This window comes from Parus major, chromosome 7 (genome assembly GCF_001522545.3).
Source record: "Parus major isolate Abel chromosome 7, Parus_major1.1, whole genome shotgun sequence".
Classification (NCBI taxonomy): domain Eukaryota; kingdom Metazoa; phylum Chordata; class Aves; order Passeriformes; family Paridae; genus Parus; species Parus major.
The window spans coordinates 31,049,679-31,076,467 of record NC_031776.1 but is presented as its reverse complement, the minus strand read 5'-3'; the positions used below and the strand labels follow the sequence as shown (position 1 = coordinate 31,076,467).

The window sequence follows — 26,789 nt, the reverse complement described above, 5'->3', positions numbered from 1 at the left end:
TTGACTCTATTCCCCCCTCACCCAGCACCAGACAGATGTAAATACTCTGAACAGCTGTGGTTCTGTACAGTTTGGTGTCCAAAACCTCTTCAGGAACTACACCTGATAACAGATAAGCTACACCAGTAGCTGCCCAACTGGACACAAGGAAGCTTTAGATTAGTAGTAGAGCATGACAAATAAGCAGGAATCTCAAGACTGAAGCTGGTATTGCATCTTTTGCCTGTGTATTAGCATAATATGTCACAGTGGCTAGTTCTTTTTAGAGAAAGTCCTTTAATGAGTTTAAGAGGCAGATGTTTTAGTTGTCAGAGTTCTGGATGTCACCCTGATGAAAAATGTGGCTACAGTGGTCTCAGTAATGTTGCAGAACAGCAGCAAATGTTAGTGAACAGCTGCATGGCAATTTGGGTGCCTCTGTTTAAAGTAAAGAGCAGTGGAGCTGTGGCACTGTGTTCTGTATACTGCACATGCCCTTCCTGCCCCAGAGGTACAGTCCCCAAAACAGAGCTGTGGCTGTCACCTGCCCCTGCAGTGTCTGGGCTGTGTGCAGGGGCTGTGGCTGTGCTGACAGAATCCCCAGCACAGCTCCTTGGGGCTCCCCTCTGCTTCTTTACACACCCTTCTTTCATGGCAGGAGTGGTCCTTGCTCAATTCCTCACTTGTGTGACAGCATATTTTCTCTACTGTGCTTCTCATCATCTCCATCAGGTAGATCCCACTGGTTTGCCACCAGAAAATCATTTTTTGGTGACCAAATTTGAACCTTTCTCCTCCCAAATTCTTATCCTTTGGATTCCAACGTTCAGTTTTGGCTACACTTGAGAAATTCTAGGCTGGCAGTAACTGGCATTTTTAATTTGGCTGCTGTAGGCTATGAGAGGTGCCGTAGTTCCAGCGTTAAATGAAAGCAGACGTAGCTTTGTTAAAACAGGCTCTCATCTAGAGGAAATGTGATGCAGGTCATTGCAAGTTCCAAGTCAGTACTGAAGGAGCAGTCACAGAATGCAATTTGTCTTTGGTTTTGGGCAGAAAGCATGAGTATTCACAAGAGTCCCAGCAAGGCAAAGAGATAGTAAAGGGCTCCTCTTGTGTGGTTAGACACAGAAGACAGGTGAGGAAAAAGTGTGTATACAGAATAAGAAAGTGAAGGAATACTTCATGCTCAAAAATATTTTCCTAACTTCTGACAGCAAAAACCTCCTGGACAATTGCCTTCCATGTTAAACCATGTGACTTTTTCTGAAGGGTTCCATACATGATATTCACTCTGTCAGCCACTAATACTAAAATCCTTCAAATCATAGGGAAAAAGGATTTAGCACTTTTACCATTTTTATTAAAATAATTACTTTTATAACTTTTTTTCTTACTTTAACTCTAGAGGTTTTATTGGTGGGTTTACTCAGAGATTAAATTCTGTATCCATCATAAAACTGATTTTCTCACATTTGCTGAAGAAGCTCACATTACTCCTGGGCTTAGAGCTCATATTGCTTTTATTGGCCTGTAGCTCATTTTAATGTGAAGTTACAGTTCCTTGCAAAGTAATATTTTTCACCACTTCAGTGGCGAAAACAGCCTGCAGAGATTTTAACATTTCCTTTTCTGTGGGCTATTAGGAGTCATTAGTACTGAAAGATCTTGACAGAGCCTGCAGAGTTAAGGATTTTGTGAATAAAAATTAATAGGCTCGCAGGATAATGTGGGTTGGAAGGGGCCTCTGCAGGTCTCTGGCACAGGCTCTTGCTCAGAGCAGGGTGAGCTGTGAGATCAGAATAGCTCACCCAAAATTTCATCCAAAACTCCCAAGGGTGGAGGCTCCACAGCCTCTTTGGGAAACTGTTCCACTATTAATCCATGGTGGAAATCTCATTTCTCTTAGGAAAATATAACGTGGAAAGATTGTTAACAATCAAGGAAATGCAGAATTAAAACAGAGTAAATCAGCTCTTGTAGAGCAACCAGAATAAATGTAGAAATTAGAAGTATTGTCTTATTTACAGCATCATGGCTGCCAGACAATTGGATGAGGAACAGAAGCTTGTTTAGATGGCAGCTTTGCAAATGTGAGAATAGAGTTTCTATCTCAAGAATATGAATACAAATCCTGCTGGTTTATACAATGATTTTTTTTCCAGTTCTTTTTGTCATGTTTACCCCTATAGCTCAGCTGAAATGATCAAAATGTTTTCCATGAATAAGGCAAGTAATCTTGATACCAGAAAGGAAGTTTTTACAGTGAGAACAATCAATCACTGGAACATCCTCCCCAGGCATGTGGCAGAGTCCTCATTGTGGGAATTTTTCAAGATGCAGCTGGACAGGGTGCTAGAGAATCTCATCTGGGCTCCTTTCCTGTGAAAGGCTGGAGCAGGTGGGAGGTTCCTTCCATCCTGGACTCTTCTGTTGTTCTGTGAGCATCTTTACTTTGGTAAATAATAAACACCCTCCCCAAATAACCCATATAATCAAAACAGGTCAACTAATCTGGGATGCTGCAATGAATGAAACAGGTGGGAGAATAGTGCAATATTTGACAAGAAAGTTGGGGTTTTAATACTGCATCTTGATTTTATCATGTTAAGAAAATTGTAGAATTGGGAGGTAATTGGATTTCTACTGACAAACTTCTTTTTATTCCACGTGGTGTTGTCATGTTTCAGGCATTAGTTTAATGAACTTGAAGTGTGGTAGTAAAATAGTTTCCAGGCTGTAACAGCCAAACCATCAAATTGATGAGAGCCTTTTCCCTCCCCACTGCCCCAAAACAACCCTCTGTGAGCTGCTAGGAGAAAGTTAACACATTTTTGCAGATTGTATTCATATGCATCACTAATTTCTTCTGAATCCTTAATTCTGGTGTACCTCCTTTGCTGCATGAGAGCAGATTGACATGAGAGGAGTGATTACCAAGGGCTTCATTGTAAACCCTCGCTGGTACTGTGCAGCTGTAAAGATTTGCCAGAAAGAGAATGGGATGATAATTGAGAAGGGAAAGCTCTTGCATTGGCTGTTTCATAGCAGTCAGTAGATAATAAAATCTCCATTTCCAGTCACCCTTGTGTAGCTTTTCCCAGATCACTTTTGAGGTGGTTCATAGCAGAGCTCATTTCTCAGCACATATTTGTAATTTCATTACTATTATCGATTTATTTTTTATAAAATGTTACCAAACAATTCTACATTGAATTAGAGAATCTAAACCTGCAGTCTTACATCAGTCTGAATGCTGCTTACCTGGAGGAGCAGCCTCTTTATCTGAAAGTGGTCAGCTCATGGAAAGGGTGTTTAGTGTGGCAAGACCATGCTAAAGGTAAAATTGCTTCATTATGTTGAAGATCAATCACTATAGAAATCAAAGTGAGATTAATCCCTAATTCTGTGTTGGCAACATTGCAGAATTTTAATCTTATTCCTGTAGGGAATTGTAACCAAGAATTGCAAACTACAAGATAGAATTAAGGCTAAATCCACGAATTAGGAGGCTGTTCTGCTGCATCTGCTAAATGCAAATGAATTGGATCATTGGACTTACTCTCCTTAGGAATTTAATTTTATGATAAAATGAGGGGGAAAAGTACTAGCTTACTAATAGCAGCTTGAAAATTGAGTTTGTGGAGATGGAAGCCCCTGAATCTCAGCACTTTTCGTAGGTACCTGCCTAAAAGCCACTGACTCATGCAAAGCAACAAATTTTTGATTAAGGAAAAGAATATCAGGCCGTGATATGCTTTTACAGTGATTGATTTCCTTTTGTGGTTTCCTTATGAGTTGTGAGAATTTGACATGAAAATGAGGAATTGTGTCTGTTAGAGCTCCACACAGGGAATATGTGATGGAAGAGGTGAGGTGCAGCTGTGTGCACTGTAATGCAGTTAACACTGATCTGCTTCTGATGGGGGTGTGTGCAAATATCCAGGGCTGCTGTAAAACAAAATAGGTATTTATAGGGCTGTATAAATATAAATGGGTTGTATGTGGGTTGTAATACTGCTTTCAAGAAAATGCCTTTTGAAAATTGTCAAGATGTAGCACTCCCAGAATCAAGCTTTAGTTTTCAGGATTTATACAGGTGTCTGAATTCCACTAGAAATGAACTAGCAGTGACCAAAGCTCCAAAGCTGTATGAAATCTTTGATGGTTTTGAGAGTCTAAATAATTTCACTCTCAATGCCTGAGGCTGCAGTACAACCAAAACACATCAAGAAATGATCATGCAGATCATGATCAGCTATCAACACCTACAGCAAACTAAAGAAGACTTGGTGGTTTCACTGTTAAATCTGTAATATTAAATTCTCTTGTAGTTTAAATTACTCTTGCATTCCAAATGCCATTGCTCTAAGAAAAAAAACAACTTTGGAAGTTTGAGCTGTAGTTGAATTAAAAGTTGGTTTTTGCCTGAATATCAGAGAGATGCCCTCACCTTGTCCTTTCTGAATTAGTCTTTTACTCTTCAAACTGTACTACATTCTGAAGGATTACAAAAAGCTTATTGTTTCATAAAACCAAATAAAGGTTTTCCATTAGGTTTTAAAATGTTTTGACTAAATTTTCTCTCTTCCTCCTTCTTTTTAGAAGCAATAAATTACATGGGACTGGAGGAGATTCCAGATTCATGCATTCTTCATTAGAGCTTTCCTGTCAAACTTGTAGCAATCAATTATTTTGCTTTATGGATCAATTATAACTATAATTATTTAGTAGTTACTTAGAGGGAACCTCTAACACTCACTCAGGTAGAAATGGCTGTAAAATAAGGACATGATCCTCAATAGGTGCTGGAGGTGCAAGTCAAGGGTTAGGACAAAGCTATCAGGGCTGTCTTCAAATTCCTCTCTATGTTATCAGTCTGCCCTCACTTCTGAATAACTCCTCTTTCACTAGTTTTTATGGGTACCTCTGAGTTGATTTAAATCTGTTTAGAAAGGGCAGTTTGCTCATCTAATTTAATTGAATGCTATTAATGAAATGGCATTGCCAAGCACCTTGGCACTAACACCCTTCGTGTGCAGTTGAAATCACTCTTTTGTTACACAGCAATGCTGTTAGCAGATGGAAGTGAGCTGGCTTGTATTAAAACTTTTGTGCTCTAATACAGTGAAAGTAGAGCATGCTTACAATAACCAACCTGTTTATTATGTACTACAGTTTCTCAGATTAATTTTTGGAGGTTTGTTATTTTTTACATTTGTAGTTGAATTTTGCATTATTTGTAGTCCAGTTAGAAATTATTTCTTTCTAGCAAATGAGTTTAAAAGAAGACACTGTGCAATGCTGTGTTTTAGTGGTTTTGCAGATCAATCTATACACTCAAGAAGACAAAAAACATGTATTTTTTTCCTCAAAGTACTACACTCATGAATTTTGCATGGCTGTGGATTCCAAAAGCCAGCATATAAAGGAGAAGCTAGGCTTGCTAAATACGACTACTGAATACTGATTCAAACCTCAGACTGCATCTCTGTCTGCTATTAATACCCTTGTCACTGTTGTTATCATCTTCCTTTTCTTCTATCTACTTTAGCTATTTCTGGGTAAGTAGGTGGATGGGAATTCTTTTGCCACAGTAAAACTGAGCTGGAGAATAAGAGAAACAGATCAAGATTGCTGAAGTAGTTGTGTATCTGCTGACAAATATGCAAAATATTTGCTGTTAGGCTTGGGTGGTTGGCAAGTTCACAGAGATAACCCCAAACTCTCTGGCTTATGTGAGAACAAAATCCAGCCAGTGTTCAGGGCATTCCCTTAGGGAGTGTTTGCCTGTCTTCCTCAGAAGTGTGGAGGGAATAAAAGATGTGCTGGGGGAAAGAGATGGTGCATCCCACGGGCATCCAACGGTGTTGCCACAGGAAAAGGGTGAGCCGTGGTTTCCAGCTCACAGATTTGGGGCTGGGTTGGTTTAAGCCTGTTGGGGGTGATAGAAGAGCTTGGCTTTCAGTATAAATGTCAGCATATCCTTGCAGGAGGTTCATGAATCTTATGTCAAGCTCAGCAAGTGGCCTTAGGCAAGTCAGCCAGCTTTTGTGGGCCAGTTCCTGAGTTATGTCACTCCTGACTGGGCAGGAAAGGGAAGGAAACAGCTGTTCCAGGTTCTGTAATGCTACTGACCACATTTACCAAATATCTCTGCGTGCTTGATAAAGAGAATGAAGTTCCCTTCCTTGTTTCTAATGGGAGATCCTAGCAAAACAAACCAACAGTGCTTCTCTAGAGGACTCTATGATAAATCAGCAGAAGCAGAAGTGGCAGGTCCTTCTCTCTGAAAGAAACATCATCTGGTATGCCCTGTCTTCTCATACATAATCCAGGTTTTAAGAATGGGAGAGGAACTGGATGTTTCATTCTGTTCTCTAATTTAAACCTCTATGTTTAGCTCCTTAAGACTTTTTTTATTATTAATATTCTGTCCCCTCTGTTATCCTGGGAGAGTTGGCAACCTCAAATATGTTCTTAACATTTCTTTGTATTTTTCTCTATTTTTTCCCCCAGGGCTTGTGTTATCTTGGGTGTCATATTCCTCCTGTCATCTATATGTATTGTGATCAAAGCCATCCACGATCTCGCGAAGAGGGTGCTTCCAGAAGTGGTAAGGTGATTCCTGTTCTATTAAATGTTCTCTTTATTCCCTGCCCTGCCAGTGGGACCAAGAAATGCCAGTGGTTCCTTTCAACAGCCCCACTGAACTCTGTGAAGCTCTAGCAGGTGCATTTCCTGCCTGGCTGCACATACTGGCCCTGGTTTTCCAGCAGTCTTTTTTACTTATGTGATGGAGTCTAATCTACTTCTGGAGTTTAATTAGGGATTTTTATAGGTTTGACACCAAATCTCTCTAAGTGTAACCACTTAAAGCTTCTATGCAGGACTGTGGGAGTTCACTTACAGAGAGGAGGCCTCTCTGGGCTTAATGAATGTACTAGAATTTTATGAGAAGAACATTTCCACAGTTTACTACTCCAATGGCTTCAGTGTTTTATTTTCAATGTGGAAAAAATATATTTTTGGACTATATTTTCATGTCTTCCAGCTCTTGCCTCCAACTCCAGAGCCATGTACGTGTAGCAGGGATGAAACAGGTGAGGGGAGCATGCTGGGTGAAAGAACTGGCTTTTAGACTGACTCACCATGGAGCAGCACAAAGGGCTTTTCTCCTGCTCTCTGCTTTCTTTTGGCTGTGAAAGCAGCCCCCACCTGCCCCTCCCCAGTGGCCTTTCTCTCAGCTCTGCTCTGGCCTGTCCTGCTTGCTTCCTTTCAGTACTGGCTATTAACTTTTACTCATCTTAAGAAGCTGGTCACTGGGAAAACCATTTGGCAGTGGTTCCACTCCCACAGGACTCTTCCTAATGCTCAAATGATGTTCCTCAGACAAAATGAGGTTTCAGTTCATTTGTTGTGTGCACAACCTGACCCAGAGCTTTTTCTTCAGCCTCTGTGAAGTTTGGTCTGGCTGTGTGTCCAGCCTTTCCCATCGAGGATTCACTCTGCCAAGTGCCATTCTCAACACAGCACCACACAGAAACCAAAACTCCTTCCTTTCAACCCGGAGATGGAGGCAGAGCTGGAAAACAAAAAGAGCCGAAATGGGATTCCATCTGTTACCCACTGTTAGCAGTGCAGATGACCTGCTGTGTCCTGTGTTCTCATGGAAACTTGCTGGCCAATTCCAGAAGCTTATTTCCAGTAGTTTATTGAAATCTGGGTGAAGATGAGCAGCACATCTTGAGTTAGCACATCACTGACTCGCAGCCAGGTGCATTGTTCCACTGCAGGTGATTCATGTTCTCTGCATTTTCCTTGCCCTCTTTTCCAGGCTTCATAATTGAATGCCTCCTCAGCTTTGCCAGCATTACAGCACATGGAGTTCACCAGCCTGGTTCTGTCAAAATGATCTGGGTTACCTTAAACACTTTCAGTAGAAGGTTCTTAAACCCAACCAAAACATTTTGACAGAACTGGGTTGGGGATGAGTGTGGGGCATGTGAGGGGAGAGAGACCCTGCTGTGATGCTCAGCTGAGTGACAACTTCTTTACTTCTCTGTAGCCAAACTGCAAACTGGCTACAGGTTGACTTCTGTTTAATGAGAAAATTAAATATATGGTCCTGAAGGAGAAGGGAAAAGGGAGGATACAATCATAATTAAAACACAAATTTTGGTGAATTTCTGGTAGTTTAAATCAGATTAACTTGGATATCTCAGTCTAATTTGTTGTGGGCAAATGCTCTAATAATTCTATCAGTAGAAACAAAAATTTAAAAGTTATTCTATCTATATGTCACTCTTTCATCATTACAAGTTCTGGCTACAGGAGAGGGCTCTATTTCTGACATGGGGTGAAATCTCTTGTATTTGGATTGTGAACATCTTTTATAATTTGCAAGCATATTGTACATCCTCATTTTTAATATTTTTAAATGCAAAAATATGGAAAAAATATAGAATCAGAGCTACAGAAAGGCATCTAAAGAAAAGCTAAAGAAAAGATCCCATTACATTTTCAGTGTCCTATAAGAATGATCTGTACAGATCCCTTTTGTCACAGACTACCTTGGATTCAGTTTCATGGGCTAAATCTGTGTCAAGCAGGTAGAATTTAGAGTGGATACTGCTTACATTTGACACAGTATCAGGATCCTGGTGGATAATCTTCCTCCTGTGACTGTTCTCACTCATTTAGGCACTGTACTGCTACCAGCAGTTTGAAGGATGTATCTGGCAAGGCACAGGCTGTGGATGACTGGTGGCAGGGTTAAAGCCACATGCACACACCTAAAGGATTTTCATACCTGGCAGTTCTGCCTGGAATGTAGGTGGGAGAATGGGATGAAAAGAGATGGTGCTTTTGTTCAGTATCTCTTAAATGACATGGGATTTTAATTTCAAAAATTTCAGTACATCTTTCAGTACATGTCTCTGTGGGAAACTGATTCAGCAAGGGTTGTGTGACAGGTGAAATATCTCAGTGCAAACTCAGAGTAACAGTGAAAGATGGGAAGGCTCAGAGGACAGCACCACTTCTGCAAGTCATGGCCAGTGAGGTATAATGCCTCAGGATTGCCAACATTAAAAATAACTGGGGGAAGAGGATGTTGTTGGATAGAAACCTTTCCAGCTGCCCTAGCTGTGCCAGATTGTGATGCTGATTTGCAGGTTGTTCCCTTAGCTGCTCTACGCAGAAATAGTTGCACTGTCCAGGCTACATAATCAGTGTCTGAGCAGAGGGGAAATCTGCTCAAATTACATCAGTAGGAGGCAGAAGTTTTTGCCTCTGCTCCTTTATCCAGGGTGCTGTTTTCTACTTCTTGGGCCACTGATGAACTAATTGCTAATGATACTCATTTCTGTAGTATCTTACCATGTAATTTGGCTTTAATGTGTGGATACATATCTGGAAAAATAACAGAGCAATGTTTTCAGTTAATAGTTTTCTTGCATAGCAGTGAAATAACCAGTTCTGCATCAAAACAGTGACTTGAAATATTTTCTGGTGGTGATATCTGTGTTACTGGAATTTGATATTGATAACTTGCTATTCTGAGACCAGGGAATTATCCTCGTGGTGTGAGCAAGAACAGAACATCAAGAGCAAGGAAAGGTAGTGTAACACCACTGGTGTCCCAAAGTGGTACAAAACTGAAGAGCTCAGACCTAGATTAAAAGGATCTGTGCCTCAACAGAAGTTTCACATGTGAGTCAGAGTCACATGATTTTTTTTTTACAGTTTGTACATCCTTATTGCTCTTTATTTGCAGCAAAGGTCATTGAAGATGTGGGTAATTTTTAAAGTGTCTTGTGAAATTTTAGCTGTGTGACTTCAATCTCAAGTGAGATAATGTGGCAAAAACCCAACTGGAAAATGTTGCTGTTGGTGCTCAGATGCTCAACACAAAGTTGGTGCTGTCAGCCCTGCAAATGGAGATGATTTGGGATACACTGCTCTACATGGGGGATTCCAGATTAACTTAATGATAATGATAATAATAATAATAATGCAGAGCAACATGACTGACTGCATTGTTCTCAGAGCTATAAAGTTCCTTTTTATGTCTTAATTTCTGGTAAACTTCAAGAACTTTGTAATAATTTATCTGAGTTCATTTTAATTGCAGAAGTTTTGGAGAAAATCGTATGATATGCACAAGTTTAATTTTAGAAATTAAACAGGTCATTTTAAATTTAAATTAATCTGCTTGCTAATTTTAAAGAGCTATGACTAAAATCCTAAAAGCAAAGTCAGTAACTTTTCAATAATTCTTGATCAGTTATAGGAAGTTCATTGTGTTTTTTGTTGTATATGAGATACACTGGCTGTGTATCTGTCACTTCTTAATATGCACATAGCCAAAAAAAAAAAAAACATGGAAAGATTTTGTGAATTCTTTAATAAAGAGATTCTGTTGTTCTTAAAGTGGAGCTTGGAAGAGTTGCTTTCATGAAAATACTAGCAATAAGAGAAAATTAAAAAAAAAAATCCCATGACCAAGAAATAATTGGAAGCACTTTTGCAAATGTTGTGAGAGGATATGTTTGTACTCACATTTAGAAACAGGAGTCTTCAGTGTTGTTGTCATTTCATATGATGATTTTGGGTGCAGGTCTGGCAGCCCTCAGCAGGATTCAGAGAACCAGGAGGAGAATGACAGGTTTACTGCACATTAATGGCATTTCCACCTTGACTTCCCCGTTCTCTAAGAGACTTAAATGTTCACAGATTCTTGTTAGGCTGCAGAGGGGTGCTGCTCAATTTACAGGGCAGGAGCTCATGGTTAGCTCAGGCATTTTCCAGTCACCCATGTGAATTCTCCTTTATTCCATGATGAATGTAGTTTTGTTGAAACCCTGTGAATGACAGCACTCCTGATCTGCACTGGCAGAGGAGAGAGGACAATTAGAGCACCTGACTTTCTGTATTTCTTAATATTGCTTCTGCCTTCCTTTTCTGCTCCTTGTTTGTTTTACCTCTTGCTGTGTCTCAAGTGAAAATAAACAATAGGTAGTGTTATGTCAAAACAGAAGCTTTCAGCACAGTCAGTGATTTTGTAATTCTTTTGAAAGCCTCAAAACCTTGGGAAACACAGAAATAGTGTATCTCTCCTTTTGGTTCCCTGGCTTGATATGCTAAAAACTGTGGCATAGCTATAATGCAGGATATGAATGACTAGGTAGATTAATTAGTTTAAAATAACCTGGATGAGTTTAATGATAAGTGTTTGTCTGAAATTTTGACTTTGCTAGTGTGTGTGTTTCCTACATGCAACAGCAACCATGGCCCTCCTGGCCCAAAAGACCCAAATTTGGTCTTCAGCGACTCTCTTCATGCCTTTCTTTTTAATTTTATCTCCATCTTTAGATGAGGAAGCCTGGAGAGCCCACAGAAATCAAAGGATAAGGGTCACCAGGGATTTATGCAATATGTTCAGTTTTGCAAATTACTATTTAGCAGTGAATTGAAGTTTTTAGAGAGCTTTGACTGTGGATTACATTTCTTGCAGTTAGCAACAAGTCCAGAAATTGTCATTGTTAGGTAAACTTAGGTTTTCCCTTTGCACAGGACTTTATATTTATACTGTAATTAAAAAGAATTCTGCCCTGAAAAATGATATTCTGTGTCAGGAGACTTGGCCAGACAATTAATTATACGCTTACTGTATAATTCTGTATTTGTATTAATTATACATCTCTAAACTGTAGGGAAAAGTTCAATTCCAAGTAACTGAGCTATATATTAATCCTCTGTGTTCAAGGTGCAGTACATTTTGCCAGTGTTTTTGGTATTTTTGATGTAGAGCAGTGTTCAACAATGATCAGTGGTGCATGTTTTGAAATTTATTATTTAATAATGAATTTCAGGGTTGACGATAAAGTAGATGTAGGAGAAATATTGCAGCTGAAGGGATCTGTTTGTCCAAGAGGGCTGGGAAATGCCAGCATTGAATATGTGCAGTGAGAAGTGGAATGGATGTTTCTTTTCTCCCACATATTTGAAGATTTTTACATTCCATTTTGTGAGCATTAAAAAAAATACGATGGGTCTCTGATTCTTGGAGAGAGGAGATAATGAAGAGAACAGAGTTTTCATGTCTCTTCCATGGGAGAATTGTCTGCCTTGTAAACACACCTAGGATTTGTAGAGATGTTTTATTTTCCTTTGGAGGCAAATTTGGGTGTGGGAGTGGAGACAATTTCTGCCTGTGCCGACACGTATGCGCCAGGCGCTTCATCGAGCAGTGACCTCCGTTCTCACTTGCCTGAAAATATTTTTAATTAAAGCTTCCTCATTCTGAGAATTTAGAGATAGGATGACATTTTCCACTTGCCTTGGAACACATCAGTTTGGAAGGAAATCTTGCTGTTTCTCTCCTACTTTTGTATCTCTGGAATGCTTTGGTTTTTAGATAAGATTGTCACTAAAAGTCCCAGGATCTTTCAGCGACACTATCAACCTCAAAAAAAATACAGAAAAATTGCAAAACCCAAAGAGAACTCGTTTTATACAGGAGAGAGAGTTGTGCCATTAATGTCTGGGAATGTCCCAGCTGCAAATTCCAGTTCTTTCTGTGTTCTTGCCCTATTTTTTATATGGCTGGGAATATTTATTCTGTATGGGTCTGCTTCAACACGACATGCTGCAGTTATTATTTCAGTTTCATATCATTGATCCCTAAGGAAATATTTTTCACCAACTAAATCTTTGACTTTTTGTTCTCCCTCACTCTTTCCCTGTTCTTCCTTTGTTCCAGCACTTGCTGAAATTGTTAGATGAAGTAGGCCAGCTGCTCTTCTTTCTGGAGTGTTTGGAATTAAAATTTCTGATAATTTTAGCTCTTGTTCAATACACCTAAATTAAAAAGCTAATCAGTAATTGACATTTGGAAGAGAAAGTCTTCATTTTTGTTTATCCTTCAGGTGAATTTTAAATGACTATTTCTCAGATCATGTAATTTAAGCTGTTTTTTTTTTTTTTTTTTCTGCAATGATGAGGGCTGAACCTAAAATAGAATCATTTCTTGTTGGCTCAGAAATAATTTACCGAGGTTCCCTTTCCCCTAGATATGAGATTCAGAATATTTCCCTTATTGTTACTTTCAGCATTTGTTCTCCAACCTGTGTTAGCCATAATAAGATAATTCCCAGTAGGGGAAGGAATTACCATTCCTTTATTGATGTTTCAGAGAGCAATATCCACAGCCAGTGCTGTCCCTGAGGATTTGGTACACACACGTTTCACTACAAATAAGATGGAATAGTGATTTTTGCATACTGTTGATGATATCATGCTTGGATTTCTCTGCAAATTTTAGTGATTTTTGCTATTTTATTCATCTATTGAGAAAGGAACCTGAAAATCCTTGGGTGTAGGTTTTGAGCATTGTTTTGTTTGTATTTGCTGCTATTAGTGCTTGCCAGCTCTGTGATAAAAACCCCATCATCATTTGCCCCTTTACTTTCATCATGTCAATTACTAGATATTCTTGGGTAGTACAAATATAATTTAGACATGAATGATGTGCTTTATTTTGCCACAAAGCATTTGCAGACCTTTTCTTGCTTCTTAAAGAAGGCTCAAAAAAGCCCAACCCAACCACACTGAGAAAGACTGTTTTAATTTCACCTGGGGTTGTAAATCAATATCCATTTACTATTCAGTTACTGCTTGCATTTCCCTGGGTAATAGTGTAACACATGTAATGTCGATGCAGTTTGGCATTTGTCCTCATTAGTATGGCAAAGGACACTTTTTTTGCAGGAGTAAGCAAGCATCATGCCATATTTGTGACATTTCCTGCCGAACAAAGAAGGAAAGATGCAATCAGTTTGTGTATGAAAGACCTGCAGCCCACCTCATGTGGTGCCTCCAGTGCTTTTATAAATGAAATCTCTTGAAAAATTAGGCCATATGTTATTTTATTGTATATTATTGATTACAGTTGAGAAAGGATGGTAGGAGTGGCACAGTGTGGCTTTGTGAGTTCCAACTGATTTATCGGTTTAATAGCTTAAAATAAATACATAATATATTCAACAATATATGAAAACATTTCATAAACATATAAACATAAATTCAACATATAAAACATATAAACATAAACATATATTCAACATATAAACATATATTCAACAATGTCAGCAGTTGAATTATAGGCCAGTAGCAACATAACAAATAACACTTATGATTATACACACATATGTACTTATACATGTTTCCCTATACATTTCTAAACCTCATATATAATTTATTGCTTGCCTTTTCAAATCAAAGTATCATATACATTAATTATACATTAGGATCCTGCTTTATAATTGTTATCTATGTATGGCTTGAGTTTGGCTTAAAATACATGTGCTTCTTGCAGGTTGTTGAGAATGTTGTGGACACTTGAAGAGTAAGCCAGGGTTAGGGCAAATGTATCAACTGCACATCATTCTTTGCTCAGGTGAAAAGATTTTACCACATGGTGATAAGAAAGAAAAGCTGGTGGCTGCTCTCTTCTTGGTCGGTGATGTGGAATGGATTGCTGGTCTCAGCTCCCTGCTCATCTGAAAAATCAGTCTCGCTCCTCTGAGGCTGGACAAATACAATTATAATTTGTGTTTCATAACCTTGGTGTTAAAACAGTGTGGATGGATTCTGGGAGAACGGGAAGCAGGACTGATCTAATAGTTAAGCAGAGCCTTTGCAGGAGTCCTGAGGTCACCTAAGAGACTTTTCTGCAGCCCTTGGTTCCCAGCCCCTGTGCCTTGCCATGGCATTCAGCACACCCTTTGTTATCTGTTTCTTGAGAAAGCATTCTGTGCTGTGGAATTGCTTTGTCACACCAAAGACAGGTTTAAACATTCATAGGATTTTTTATTTTTTTTTTTTGGTACTAATAATAGATCTTTGTATCTCCATGTGAAGAGACTTGAGTCAGAGACGGGGCTGTTGGTTTGTTTTCTGACAGTGAAGTGCAATTAAAACTCATCCCTTTTGAAGTTTGTTAGTGAGAGAGACCCTCTGGCTTCCCAGGAGCTCCCTTTAGACTGATTACATAAACTATTTATTACTTGGGAGGAAGTGTGATAGAGGTTTGGACTTTTTTCCCTTTTAAAGTGTTTGTATTAGAAACATCTCTGTTGCTCTCTATATAGTAACATAATCCTTCAGGGGAAGAAGAGGGAGTCCTTTTTGGCTGAGTAACATGCTCTGCAGAGGGGCTTGTAGTGATCCCAGTGTGCCCAGATGACTTGGCAGCTGCTGGGGGAGCTGGAGGAGCAGGAGGCTGTGGGAAGTGTGGGAAGGTGGGGATGGGGAGCAGGGTGGGAGCAGAACCTGGCAGGACGGTCACCAATCACCTGGACTGAAGAAGGGTCATTGCTGGGATCCAGGAGACAGATGGTGAGTTGCAGAGATGGGCAAAATTAATATTTAACAACACAAACTCAGCTCAGTTTGGGCCAGCCATGACTTTGCTCCTGCCAACACCATCTGTAGCATTCCAGAAACACATCCCTACCTCCTCAGCCAAGAAGAGCCAGGCTCAGCAGAGTGGCAGAACACTGCGAGACACCAGGTTCTCTGGAAAGGGAAAAAATGGCATGAAAAAGACAGTCCCAGTAATTCCCAGCTCCTCCAGGAGTGTGAGGAACTTTTGGCTGGTTCACAGAGCAGCCAAGGAGAGGGCAGAGGAGTGGAAGGAAGCCTGCAGCTGTTGGTGGGAGAAGCAGCTTGTTCTGGGATTGCAGAGCGAGTGACCAAGGAAGGACAGAGCTTCCTCCCATACCAGTGAATATCTTCTGACTCCACACTGTGAAATGAGAACATTTTTACATCTCAGAAGTGGACAGTGGGCAGAGAGGAGCTGTAGAAACAATACATGAAATCAGGGCAAAGTCTTCAGGTCAGAATTAGCAATATGCATTCTAGGGAAAGATTAGGAACACAAATCAGCTGCAAGTTAGTTACTAGGCTGGGAATTGGGTTAAAACATTTCTACCTAATAACCCAAGCACTGAAAAATCTGTTGTGAGATTTTTTATTTTTTTACTTTCTACAGTAGATTCAGGAAGAGATCAAAGTTGCAACATAAAAACCAACAAACTTTTTTTTTTTTAAGCCAGAAGATTACTGCTGCTTTTGGTGAAATCCTTGAAAGCAGGGACAGAACTGTTGTGACAGTTTTGCAACCCCCTCTTCTCAGCTGCACAGCTGGGGACAATGCATTTGGATAAAGTGGAGGAAAGCTGCCTGCTGACTTCTATTATTCCTTTCTTAGGAATGGTAAGAGAGAAAAAGATTTTATTCCTAGGAAAGCTTTGTTCTGGAAAAGAAAGCATAAAACCACACTATAAAGCCAGGCATAAAATATATTTTAAGTAGGGACATTGTAGCTGTTAAAGTGCTGTGTAATGAGAAGGCAACACAGGATGGGCACCTTGCTTTATGTACAGTGCTGGTCTATACATGAAGCCATCTAATCAGATATAGGTGTCCTTTAATTAAGGTCTCATGTACAGTGCAGTAGCAGTGAGGGAATATGATGAAAAGAAATGGAAAAGGAAGGCGCTTTATTTACCACACTGGGAAGCATTTATCGTATGGAAATGATCAGAATTTAAATTTTTATCATCTGCCACAATTTGCTGCTGCTTTAATTAAAACAGCACCGAGGACTCGTACGGTGAGCCTGGCTAGATGCTCCTAATGACTGTCAGATGGGAAGGCAAGGGGTACGGAGAGGGCAGGGCTGCGGGAAGATCCGGAGGGAGATGGTGCCAGATGGCCCGGCTTATTTTATTAATTTAGATCTCCATTACAGCTTTTCTTTTCTTCTTCTCTCCGAAGGATGAGTTAGTTTAATGGGAATCATTTCACAGCCACGGGGCGAGGTGTTTAACTCTCTGGATCCCGCAGCACTGCAGCAGGGCGCGTTTGTCACTCGTGTGTCCCAGGGCTGGACACCTCTGCTCCAGCCCAGCAAGCCTTCACTCTGCTCATTCATTGAATCCTGCTGCCCTAAACCAGTCCCAGCTTCTTGGCAGCCAAACCGTGCCAAGGAAATGTTCTGAGCTGTTTTCTCTTTCATCCTCACCTGCTCAGGGAGCAGCCGGGCTGTCCGTGCTGCTGGGCATCGCCTCTTTGGGCTGACCTGTTCCACCTGCAAAACCCTCTTGGGAGCAGCAAATAGCCTCACTCTTCTTCTTCCAGCTCTGGGCTACCCAGGAAGCACAGAGAACTACTGAAAAAGGAGAGTTTGAAAGATTTTTTTCCTCCTGGGTTTGGTCCTGAGAGCCGCTCTCGGTTCGTGCGGGATCTGCCGCCTCCCGGTGGCTCCGGCCGGGAGCTGCGCACAGCGGGAGCGGCTGCTTTTACAGCGATTGTTTCCAGAAAACCGGGAATATCGCCTCCAGAAAGCCTCTTGGGCACAGCCTAAAGGCTCTGCATTTTAATTTCTTTTTAATTTTTAATTTCTTCCCTCTCTTGCCTCCACAGTGATAACAAAGGAGCTTCGATTTGTCTCGTCTTCTGCCTTATCAGTGGTTATCGGATGGGTGGTGGCAGCAAAATGAAATTGTCCTGTGGGATTCGGTGACAAAAACCAAAAACTGGCAAACTTAGGAACGATTTCTAGATCCTAAATGTGTATCCTCTATAAAAAGCCTGTTCAGCAGTTCATGACTTCATTCATAAATCTGTATCACATTTAGGTCATTCTTGGATTCCAACAGAGTAGCTAGACTCATTTGGATCATGACTGTATAGCAGAACAAATAGCAAGATGCATTTCCACATACTGTGATTTTAGTGGCACTTGAAGGAAAACCCCCGAATTCACCCCAAAAATTTATAGCATGCCACGACAAGAAAAAGAACCAAAGAAAAAGCTCTAAATGTAGTGCCAAGAAGAGGATGAAACCTGATATGACAGCACAGGGAATAAGGCACAGCATTTTTGGGATTCTGAATCAATACCTGGAATTTTGAACATCATTCAAATAATTTTCAAAATATCTTGTGTTGTGATCCACAGATATTTTTTTCCAAACTCTGTCAACTTGTAATGGTTTTCCAGTGCACTCCCAAGGATTTCACAGGTGTAGGAAAATTGCATTTCATCATCCCAAGGCAGACAGTGACACAGCTGTCAATAGCAAAGTGATTTATGCTGTCACCTCTGCTGGACCTGCAGTGTTCAGCTGTGTGCTGTGACAAAGCCTGTGCTGAGGGGGAAGGCAAAGATAAGAGGTAGGGATGCCTGGGAGGAATTAGAGAGTCTTTGGAGGGTCTGTGGGGTGATGGGGAAATGAGGGATCTCATGTAATCATTGAACAATGAATCCTTGTGCCAGGTGAGACACAGGAGAAATGCTGGTGGAGCACAGGATTCAGATTATTCTGAAGCCTTATGCTGTATATTAAATATTAGATGAGATTAGATTAGATTAACCAATCAGAACTTGTTGGGCTATCAAAATGAAGTCTTTGGGCACTGAAAATACACCTTTTTGAGAAAGATGCATAAAAATTACAGGCACAGTTTTGACAAGGATCTCAAATTCTGAGTGTTTTTTGCAAAGCTTGTCCAGGCTTTTGAAGCTTTGTTGTCATTTCAGACCTTCTGAGAGCTCCCAGCTTTCCTTGTTAGACTGACAGCGACCAAATATTGCCTCTATTTCCTTAGTCCTTCCCTAGCACTGGAAATTACCTGGTTGTTTTCCAGTTGTTTTGTTAAAATGACTTTACAAATGGTTTTTATCCTACCTTTACCCAGTACTTGATTTCTGTGTTCTCATTGTTCCTTTTTTACTCTGTTTCCCTCAGTGCATTTTGTCTTAATATTGTTAATAATTGTCTTAATCATTGTTAATATTTTACCAGGTCTAGAGAGAATGAGCCCATAATTGAGTGTGAGTGAAGTAGACTTTCAAAATTATACAGCATACAAAATTGTATCAAAATATTGAATGATTTATTTAGGGGTATGAGTACATTATACCAGTAATCTAATTCCCTGTATCTTCCTAAGCAGCTTTCAAAACCATTTTTTGATTTCTTTGGGTTTCAAATTGCTGCTAAAATAATGAAAATGGATGGAGCTGAGGATGAATCATCATGACAATGTTTGGTACCAACAGGGACTTTTGCCAGAGTATTTTAATCAGGAACAGGGTCCCAGTGGCACTGGCCCACTTAACCTGCAGATACAAATTAAAAACAAAGAATTCTTGTTATTTCCCTTACTTGTACTGGTGTTGCAACAGCTTAAATTAAAACTTCTATGAAGAGTAAGCAGTGAATCTAACCCAAAGTGTGTGGTTAGGTGGCAGGCAGGCTGAGAGCCGTGGGTTTTTCTGATGTTCCTCAGAGGGAGGAAGGCACAAGGACTCCCTTTGGGCACCTTACTGCAGCAGGTCAGCACACAGGAGCATCCTCCCAGCCCAACCAAACACAAACCAGTCACCAGGAAGGGCTGGGGGGCTCCTGATCACCTTTAGAGAATGAGTGTTAAGCAATAATAACTTACCCTTCTTTGCCCTGCACTGACACACAGCTCTCTCCCGAGGGAGCTGGGGAGCCCATGTTTCACATGCCAATCAAGAAATGGGATTGCTTCTGTGAAATGGAAATCCATGAAAAAATTTGTGTGTTTCTGTGAAATGGAAATCCATGAAAAAAATTGTGTTCTGTGAAAGATCTAATCTTTCCTTTGCACATCAGCATCAGAAGTTTTATGGATGTAGCTTGAACCAGGCTTTTGAAAAAGGAGACAAAACAAAACCAAGGCAAGCCCAGAATCAGAAACAATATTAAATGGTTATTTCTTACACTATGAATCAATATTGGTCTGGTAAGAGGGATTCTATGTTCAAGCCTTCCTCCTGCCTGTGGGGACTTCATTACTGCTGGCATTAGGCATTGGATGACCTGGCAGTCTGCATTCAGCCCCACAGGTAAATTCAACCTCCTGACTCTGAGCAGGCTGGGTCAATTCACAATTTGTTGATTGGAACTGCCATTAATTATGGCTGCAAAAGCAATTGCAGGTGACAATACAAGCAAAATAAACACCAGCTGTTGTGGAAGTCATAAGGTAGGAAATCTTGATCTCAGGTTGTGTTTCTCAGTAGCACAAATAATTGCACAGTAATTAGTACAACTTGTCATTTAATAGGTGGGACATGACCAGAAGACATACTAATGTAATCTTTTTTATTATTTTTTTTTTCCTCCAGGATGATTTCCTGTATAGTGTCTCTGTTCTAAGTGGAATCCTTTGCACTGTCTTGGCAGTAATCAAATTTATGCTGGGAAAGGTCCTTACAAGCAGAGCACTGATAACTGATGGTAAGTGTGACGTTGATCCTGCTGCTTTTATAGACTCTTCCAGGGACCCTGCACGATGACAACTGTGAAAGAGCATTGAAATAAGGCTGAGAAACCCTATACCTAGAACAGTCTGTGGTACCACTGGCCTCTAGCACAGATAGCTCAGCTGAAATGGGGGTGTCTGGTGGAAGCCAAGCAGTGAATGTGTGGATAGTAAGCAATAATAGAGTTAGTGGTAGAGAAGAATGGATTAGAGGTGTATTAGTCAGAGGTTAGGCTGCAGCAGGGGGATATGACACCAGTTCAGAGAGCTTTGGTTAATTCACCTCCATCCTCACTGCCTGTGCCTGGTAAAATCCTGAAAGCTCAAATGAAGCAAAGTCTGCTGCAGAAACACCACCTGCCTGGAGCAGGGATCATCCCCAGCATCCCCAGGAACCCCTTTGGTGTCACTGTCACCACAGCACTTTCCCTGCCACCCAGCAGAGCTGCTGGAGCACAGCAGGTGTGAAACACAACCCTTCCCTGCCCTGCTCTCCCCTGGCCCTGCTGGGGTCTGGATCTCCTCCCCTGCACCCTTGGAACACCTCACTGCCACCACTGCACTGGCCCAGGTGTGGAGCACCTGGTTTTGGTTTCAGAGGTAGGTTTAAAATTATTCCTTGAAAGTAGGTTCAGATATTCCTCTTTCTGGCAGGGCTCAAGCTTCTGAATCCTCAGAAATCCCAGGGATGTGCCCTTCAAATGGGTGAGGCCACAGTGGTGGCAGAAATTTCACAGCCCCCTACAAATCTCTTCAAGAGATTTTATCTGCCAAGGTAGTTTGGAATACTCAGTAGACACTGTGGGATGTTCATGATTCATGGGTTGTGCTGCCTAAATTATTTTACTCTTTGCTAAACATTTCTTGTTAAGGAAATTCAATTTTCAGCTTACTCTAGAGATACGTAAAATTTGCTTTATTTTAAGCAAATTAAACATACTTAAAATTTTTCTTGATGATGTGTGATAACACATGTTATGAGTATCTCTATCATCCCACTTATATGAATTCTTCATGAGTATTTATATTTCAAATCTGAAAGAAGCAAAAGAGGCACCAGAATTGCAGTGAGGGGGTTACAACTAAGCCACTGCCTCCCTGCATTTGGGATTCTCTCCCAGCAGGCCTCCAGCTCAGAGATCTTATTCTTTCCAATGGACTCTGCCACTCCAGACATTTTAAAACAAAAATATCTCCAAACTGCAGAGAGGATTCTGGAAAGGATGCTGGGAACTGCAGCCCAGTGAGTCTGAGTTCCCTCAGTGCCAGGGTGGAAGTGGGACACGCTGACCATTTCAGAACTGTGCCTAGGCAGGCAAACAATGAACCCTCCCTTTAAAGAAATGTAGCTCAGTTTTGAAACAGAGCAGTTTACTCAGCCAAAATATTAACTGAAAATTCCAAAATAACTCCAGCTCTGAATTGTTCTCCTGTATGACAGAGAAATCTCTTGCCCCATAATTACATCCTCATGCTAATGATACTGCTTCTGAGCTGGAGACTGCTCATTCTTTGATTAAAAAAATTAGGGAAAAAAGTATACAATTACCTCAGCCTGGTTTTTATCTCTCTTCTCCCCTTTAGAACTACTTTAGAAAATGTAGGAGGCTGATCTTAACATGTGTGGTTAAATATCTGCTTTCACAAGATATATTTACATATGTACTTGATTTATTAACAATCAGGAAGAGACAATGTGATTCAGCAGCTGAGACAGATTTAGCAGTCCCTTGCATATCTTTTTTTAGTGTTTTCTGTTTCCTGCTAATTTACCTCCTGTGATCCCTGGCTCCAGACCAACAAACTGTTTTGAGTAAAAGGAGCATGAATTTTTCTTCCTAAAAAATAGGTTTGTTTTCAGAACAGAAAATTCTCTTTTATGCATGTCAACCTCTATTAACAATTATTTTTAAAATATTTTTGTTTTAGAGTAGGGCTTAACAGCAATATCACTTTATTTAGAGCCTAGATGTATGAATCCTAATGAGGCAAAATGTAATTTGTACAGTTTGTTTATAGCAAGAGCTCTTGGCCTTTTGGATAATAAAAATAGCCATTTCCTGCCTTGAATTTTGTGACATTTCAGAGGACAGCTCTGTGACAGTCAGTGATGTCAGCCAACTTTCCTGTAGGTTTTAGGTACCTGTTTCCTGCCCAGATTTAGCCACCTGTTTTTTCCTGTGCTGGCCTCACACTTTGAACAGTGTCTGGATAAATACCTGCATGATTTCCATTACATGATTTCCTGCCACATCAGCAAAGAAAGGTTTGGCTGAATGAGAGTCAGGAAGGGAAAAAAAAATTTCCTTTGCAAGTAGCTTTTAAATCATTTGGAACCATCAGCCAATAATGGCATGAAAGTATTTTATTCTTTTGCAAGTTGTGCTGATGGATTCTGAATTAAGCTAGAGCAGGGGAAGTAAAATGGTTTAAATTTCTAATTATTAATTTATATTTTATATATCTATAGACACAATATACACAATTTCAGCATGTGCTAGCAGTATAAATGAATAAGTAGACAAAGACTGGATGTGAGAGGTGTGGATCAAAGGAGGCACTTGGGAACAAGTGTCAGGTGTATCATTTTTGGCAGTCATGGGGAATTGCAAAACCTGGCAAAAATTCTGTAAACAGCATCTGGCTAGAGCTGACTCACCAAGCAATATAGAATATTTCAAGTTTGATATTTCATTTGTTATCTAGGTTAAATAGTGTATGGATCTACCAAATTAATGCATGCTCAGTGACTTTTTTTGTGTAGAGCAACAGGGGTATCTTTTGGGTTATTCTGGAAAAAAATCAGAAAAAGGGAATTTGGAGTTAAAAAACAGAACAAAAGGAATGACTTAAAAAAGCCCAAATCAATAATTAATCAAGCAGGAGTTGAATGAAAAAGGGCATTAATTTTTTCAAAAGCTCTGTGAGAATTTTGAAGGGGCAGTCTTGGAGAAAAGGAGAAAAGGTTAAAAAAAAAAGGAATGCAAAAGGATGTTCATTAAAATTGTTAACAGTAGATAAGAAGCTGCTTTCTGTCTAAAACATAAATGGAAAATAAGATTATCCTGTATGTCTTCAGCAATGTCTACAACTCTAAGTAATAGTGCCAAGCACATAAATAAATACCTGGAATGGGATAAAAACTCCAAGAGAGGGTCTTTGCCAGGTTACTGTGCAAAGTCATTTTCCTTTCCATGAGTTCCTGTGGTTCATCTTTTAATTAATTTTTTCCCCCCCCTTCTAGGTTTCAACTCTCTTGTAGGTGGAATAATGGGATTTTCCATCCTTCTTAGCGCAGAAGTGTTTAAACACAATTCTTCTGTCTGGTACCTGGATGGCAGTATAGGAGTGTTAATTGGACTTACAATATCTGCCTATGGAATCAAGTGAGTATCTCCTGGGAGCAGGCAGGGCCCTGAGAGCTCAGAGGTCACAGTCTTTAAGAGTTTAGGTAATTCCAGTGAAATCAGTCCCTGGAGTTTATTAGACTAGCAGCCAATACTGGAGCAGGCTGTGTGGAAAGCGCTGTGTCCCCACACCAGCTGGAAAGCAACCGGCACTTAAAAAGAAATTGGAACAATTTTAGATTTTTGTCTACCTGAAATACAATATCTGAAAAATAACAAAAAATGATGGATAAAGTCAGTCCTCCTTGCATTTATGCCACGTTTCTGAGCACTGCTTTGCTAAAGGAAGTCTGGGTTAAAGGAAAGGTGCCCAAGTTTAAAGAAGGATCTTGCTATTGATTTCTGCCCCAGCGCTACCTTCGGCAACTTCTGAAGTTCCTCTCATCTCTTAGATGCTGTTTCTTTTGAATTTTAAGATGCTCTCTTGATTCACACCAGAAACAGAATAAAAAATCAAATGAAGCTCTACCATGCAGTTCATTTCTGCCACAATTTCCCCTGACTGTGTGGAATCTAGCCCGAATTTTGCACTTTATCCCTTATGGCTTATCTGCCATAAGAGAAAGAAAGATGGAGCATCTTAGTTGGAATTCTGCCTGTTGAGAAGCAGCCCTTGGCCAGGCTGCACTCAGCCCTCAGCTGGAAGCTGTGTGGCTTTGGTTGGTTATTTTATTTTTTTCAACTTGGAAAATTCAATTAACATTTTAATGGGGAGTACCACTCTTAAATAGGTCGGTATAATCACAATTTCCACTGTAAAACTAACCCTTCTGGAAAACTGCAGAGGCTGTTACGCCACCTAAGCTCTTTTTTATGTTTATATATTCAGTTCTGGGGCTGTCCTGTGCCTGTGCATGATGCTTTGTGCTCTCCCTGCAGGCTGCTCATCGATATGGTGCCCAGGGTGAGGCAAACGCGCCACTACGAGATGTTCGAGTGAAGGTGCCGCCCTCTCCCTGCAAGGACTGTAAAACCACAGCGTCCTACGTCTTGGCAAGTGGTGCCAATGGTATTTTCCTGAATATGCAGTTTGTTTCCCCGTGGTCTGTTTCTGTTGAAGTTTGTTTGAGTGGGAAAATCTCTCTGTAAATCTGGCATATTGTGCACACTGCTTGCGATTCAGCCAAACAGCAGCGTTTTGGTTTGGTTTTTTTTTTCCTTATTTATTTCCAGTATGCTATTGATTCCTGTGACAATAGAAAACATGCAGTTTGCAGTTTGAACCCAGCTGCCATGTTGTATATTCCAGAGTGAAAGTGTTTTCAATGGTGTGGTAAGCCTGTGGGTAAAGAAGTGCCAGTTTCAGATTTGAGTTTTGGATTTTTTTCTTTTCCCCTGGCCTGTATTTTCCCAAACACATGCTGTAACAGGAGAACAATCCTTGCTAACCTCTTCAACTAAGATTATCTTACATAGAGTCTGGACACCAAGAGCTGTGTTGCTTAAAACACTTAAGTAGCTATTTCCACCCTGTTGTTGAAATAGACAGCCAGAAAGAGCAGGTACAGCCCTTTCTGTGATCAGAGAGATACTGCATTTTAACCCCAAATTAACTGAAACGATACCTCTTCGATTTAAAGTCTATTTTTTCTTAATGAGACACTGTTCATAGCTTTGCATGGACCAAACAAGCACACACAGTATTACTGTACAGACCAAAGCCAAAAGAGTCATGCAGGGAAGAGGAGCTGCTCAAGGAATGGGATTTTCATCTCCTATTTTACCATATGCAGCTGTACCAGCGTGTGTGACGTTGTGGTTGCTCTGTGGTCTGACAACGGCACAGCAGTGGCTCAATCTTGTGGTGAGATACAGATCTATTTATTAGATTTAGATTGTCCTGTAAAGTGTTGCTCACTTTCCACCACACATCTTATATATTACTTAATAGCAGGTTAAATGATCAAAAAATCTTGATGTATAATCAATAAAACTGGTATCTATTTTATACAGTATCTGTAAGTAACATTTGAAAACTATTTCCAGAATGTATCATAGAACAAAGTCTTCCTGTATAGCAGCCTATTAAACTGGATTCTCTGGCTATAGCCATTTTCTCTTTATTTTATGTTTTCCAGGTTGGTTTTCACAACAGAGAATCAGTATTTTGCTTCTATTTATCACAGGTGAATAAAAAATAGGGCAGACCACTGCAGAGCTTGAAACAAGACCATGGTAAGTAGGTCAGTAGCTAGAAATGCCCATTTCTAGTACATAACAATAGACAGATGCAGATACAGATATGAGAGTAGATGTACAATTGGGCTGATCAGTGAGGGATGTACAGTAGAGACACTTTTTTTTACAGCTGTGATGTTAAAATTGTATTTCCCATCATCTGTGACTTGACCAGGTCCTCAAAGATCTCTAGTAAAAGCCAACTCCCACTGGTAGGTGTTGGAAGAGACCCCAGGGTGGTTTCCCTGACCTGGCAGGACCCATATGAGAGTGACAGTATTGGGAAGAGAACATGCCTTGATACAGGACTCCTTAGGGCAAAATGAAATCTGCCCTGCTGCTATCGTTTGTTTTCTCATGTTTTGGATCAATTAAGTTTGTGTTTGTATGCAAAGTGGTGCTGTCAGTGCTGATGCTGCCTGTGCCTTGCTGTCACAGGATGATGTCACTCAGCTCTAAGGTGACAAAGGAGCTACTTCAGAGGAGCATTCAGAAGACTCCAGAAGGACTGGGAAGTGTAGGAGTGCTCACTGTACTCAGCACAGGTGGAATTTTAAATATCAAATGCCACCCCAAGACTCTGTCTTCCTGCACAAGACTTAATGTCTTACACTTTGCTTTTCCCGTTTCTTCTCTCACACCAGTTCCATGAAGGGAGCTGTGGAACTGGTATTTCCTCACTGATTAACAGGGTTTGTCAGGCATCCTCAGCCTCAGAATCACAGAGCCAAGGCCTGAACCCAGCAATATTAGTTCAGTTGGTTAGTTTTCTTGATACTGTTTACCCTTTTCCAGCTCCCTGAGGGCTTTATTCCCACTCCAGTCCCATCGCTAGTTTTGAGAATGACACTTGAG

General features: G+C 40.4%; 1 protein-coding gene across 2 annotated transcripts in view; it reads left to right on the top strand.

Moving 5' to 3' along the window:
- Positions 1–25,804, top strand: part of TMEM163 (transmembrane protein 163) — an 86,694-nt gene extending 60,890 nt beyond the window's left edge. For both annotated transcript variants that reach the window (XM_015634696.3, XM_015634695.3), the window contains 4 exons: positions 6,496–6,592; positions 20,213–20,324; positions 23,594–23,735; positions 24,636–25,804. In XM_015634696.3, the coding sequence (XP_015490182.1) occupies positions 6,496–6,592; positions 20,213–20,324; positions 23,594–23,735; positions 24,636–24,696 (412 nt within the window). In that variant the 3' untranslated portion in view covers positions 24,697–25,804. The remainder of the gene's footprint in view (positions 1–6,495; positions 6,593–20,212; positions 20,325–23,593; positions 23,736–24,635) is intronic.
- The last annotated feature ends 985 nt before the right edge of the window (positions 25,805–26,789 follow it).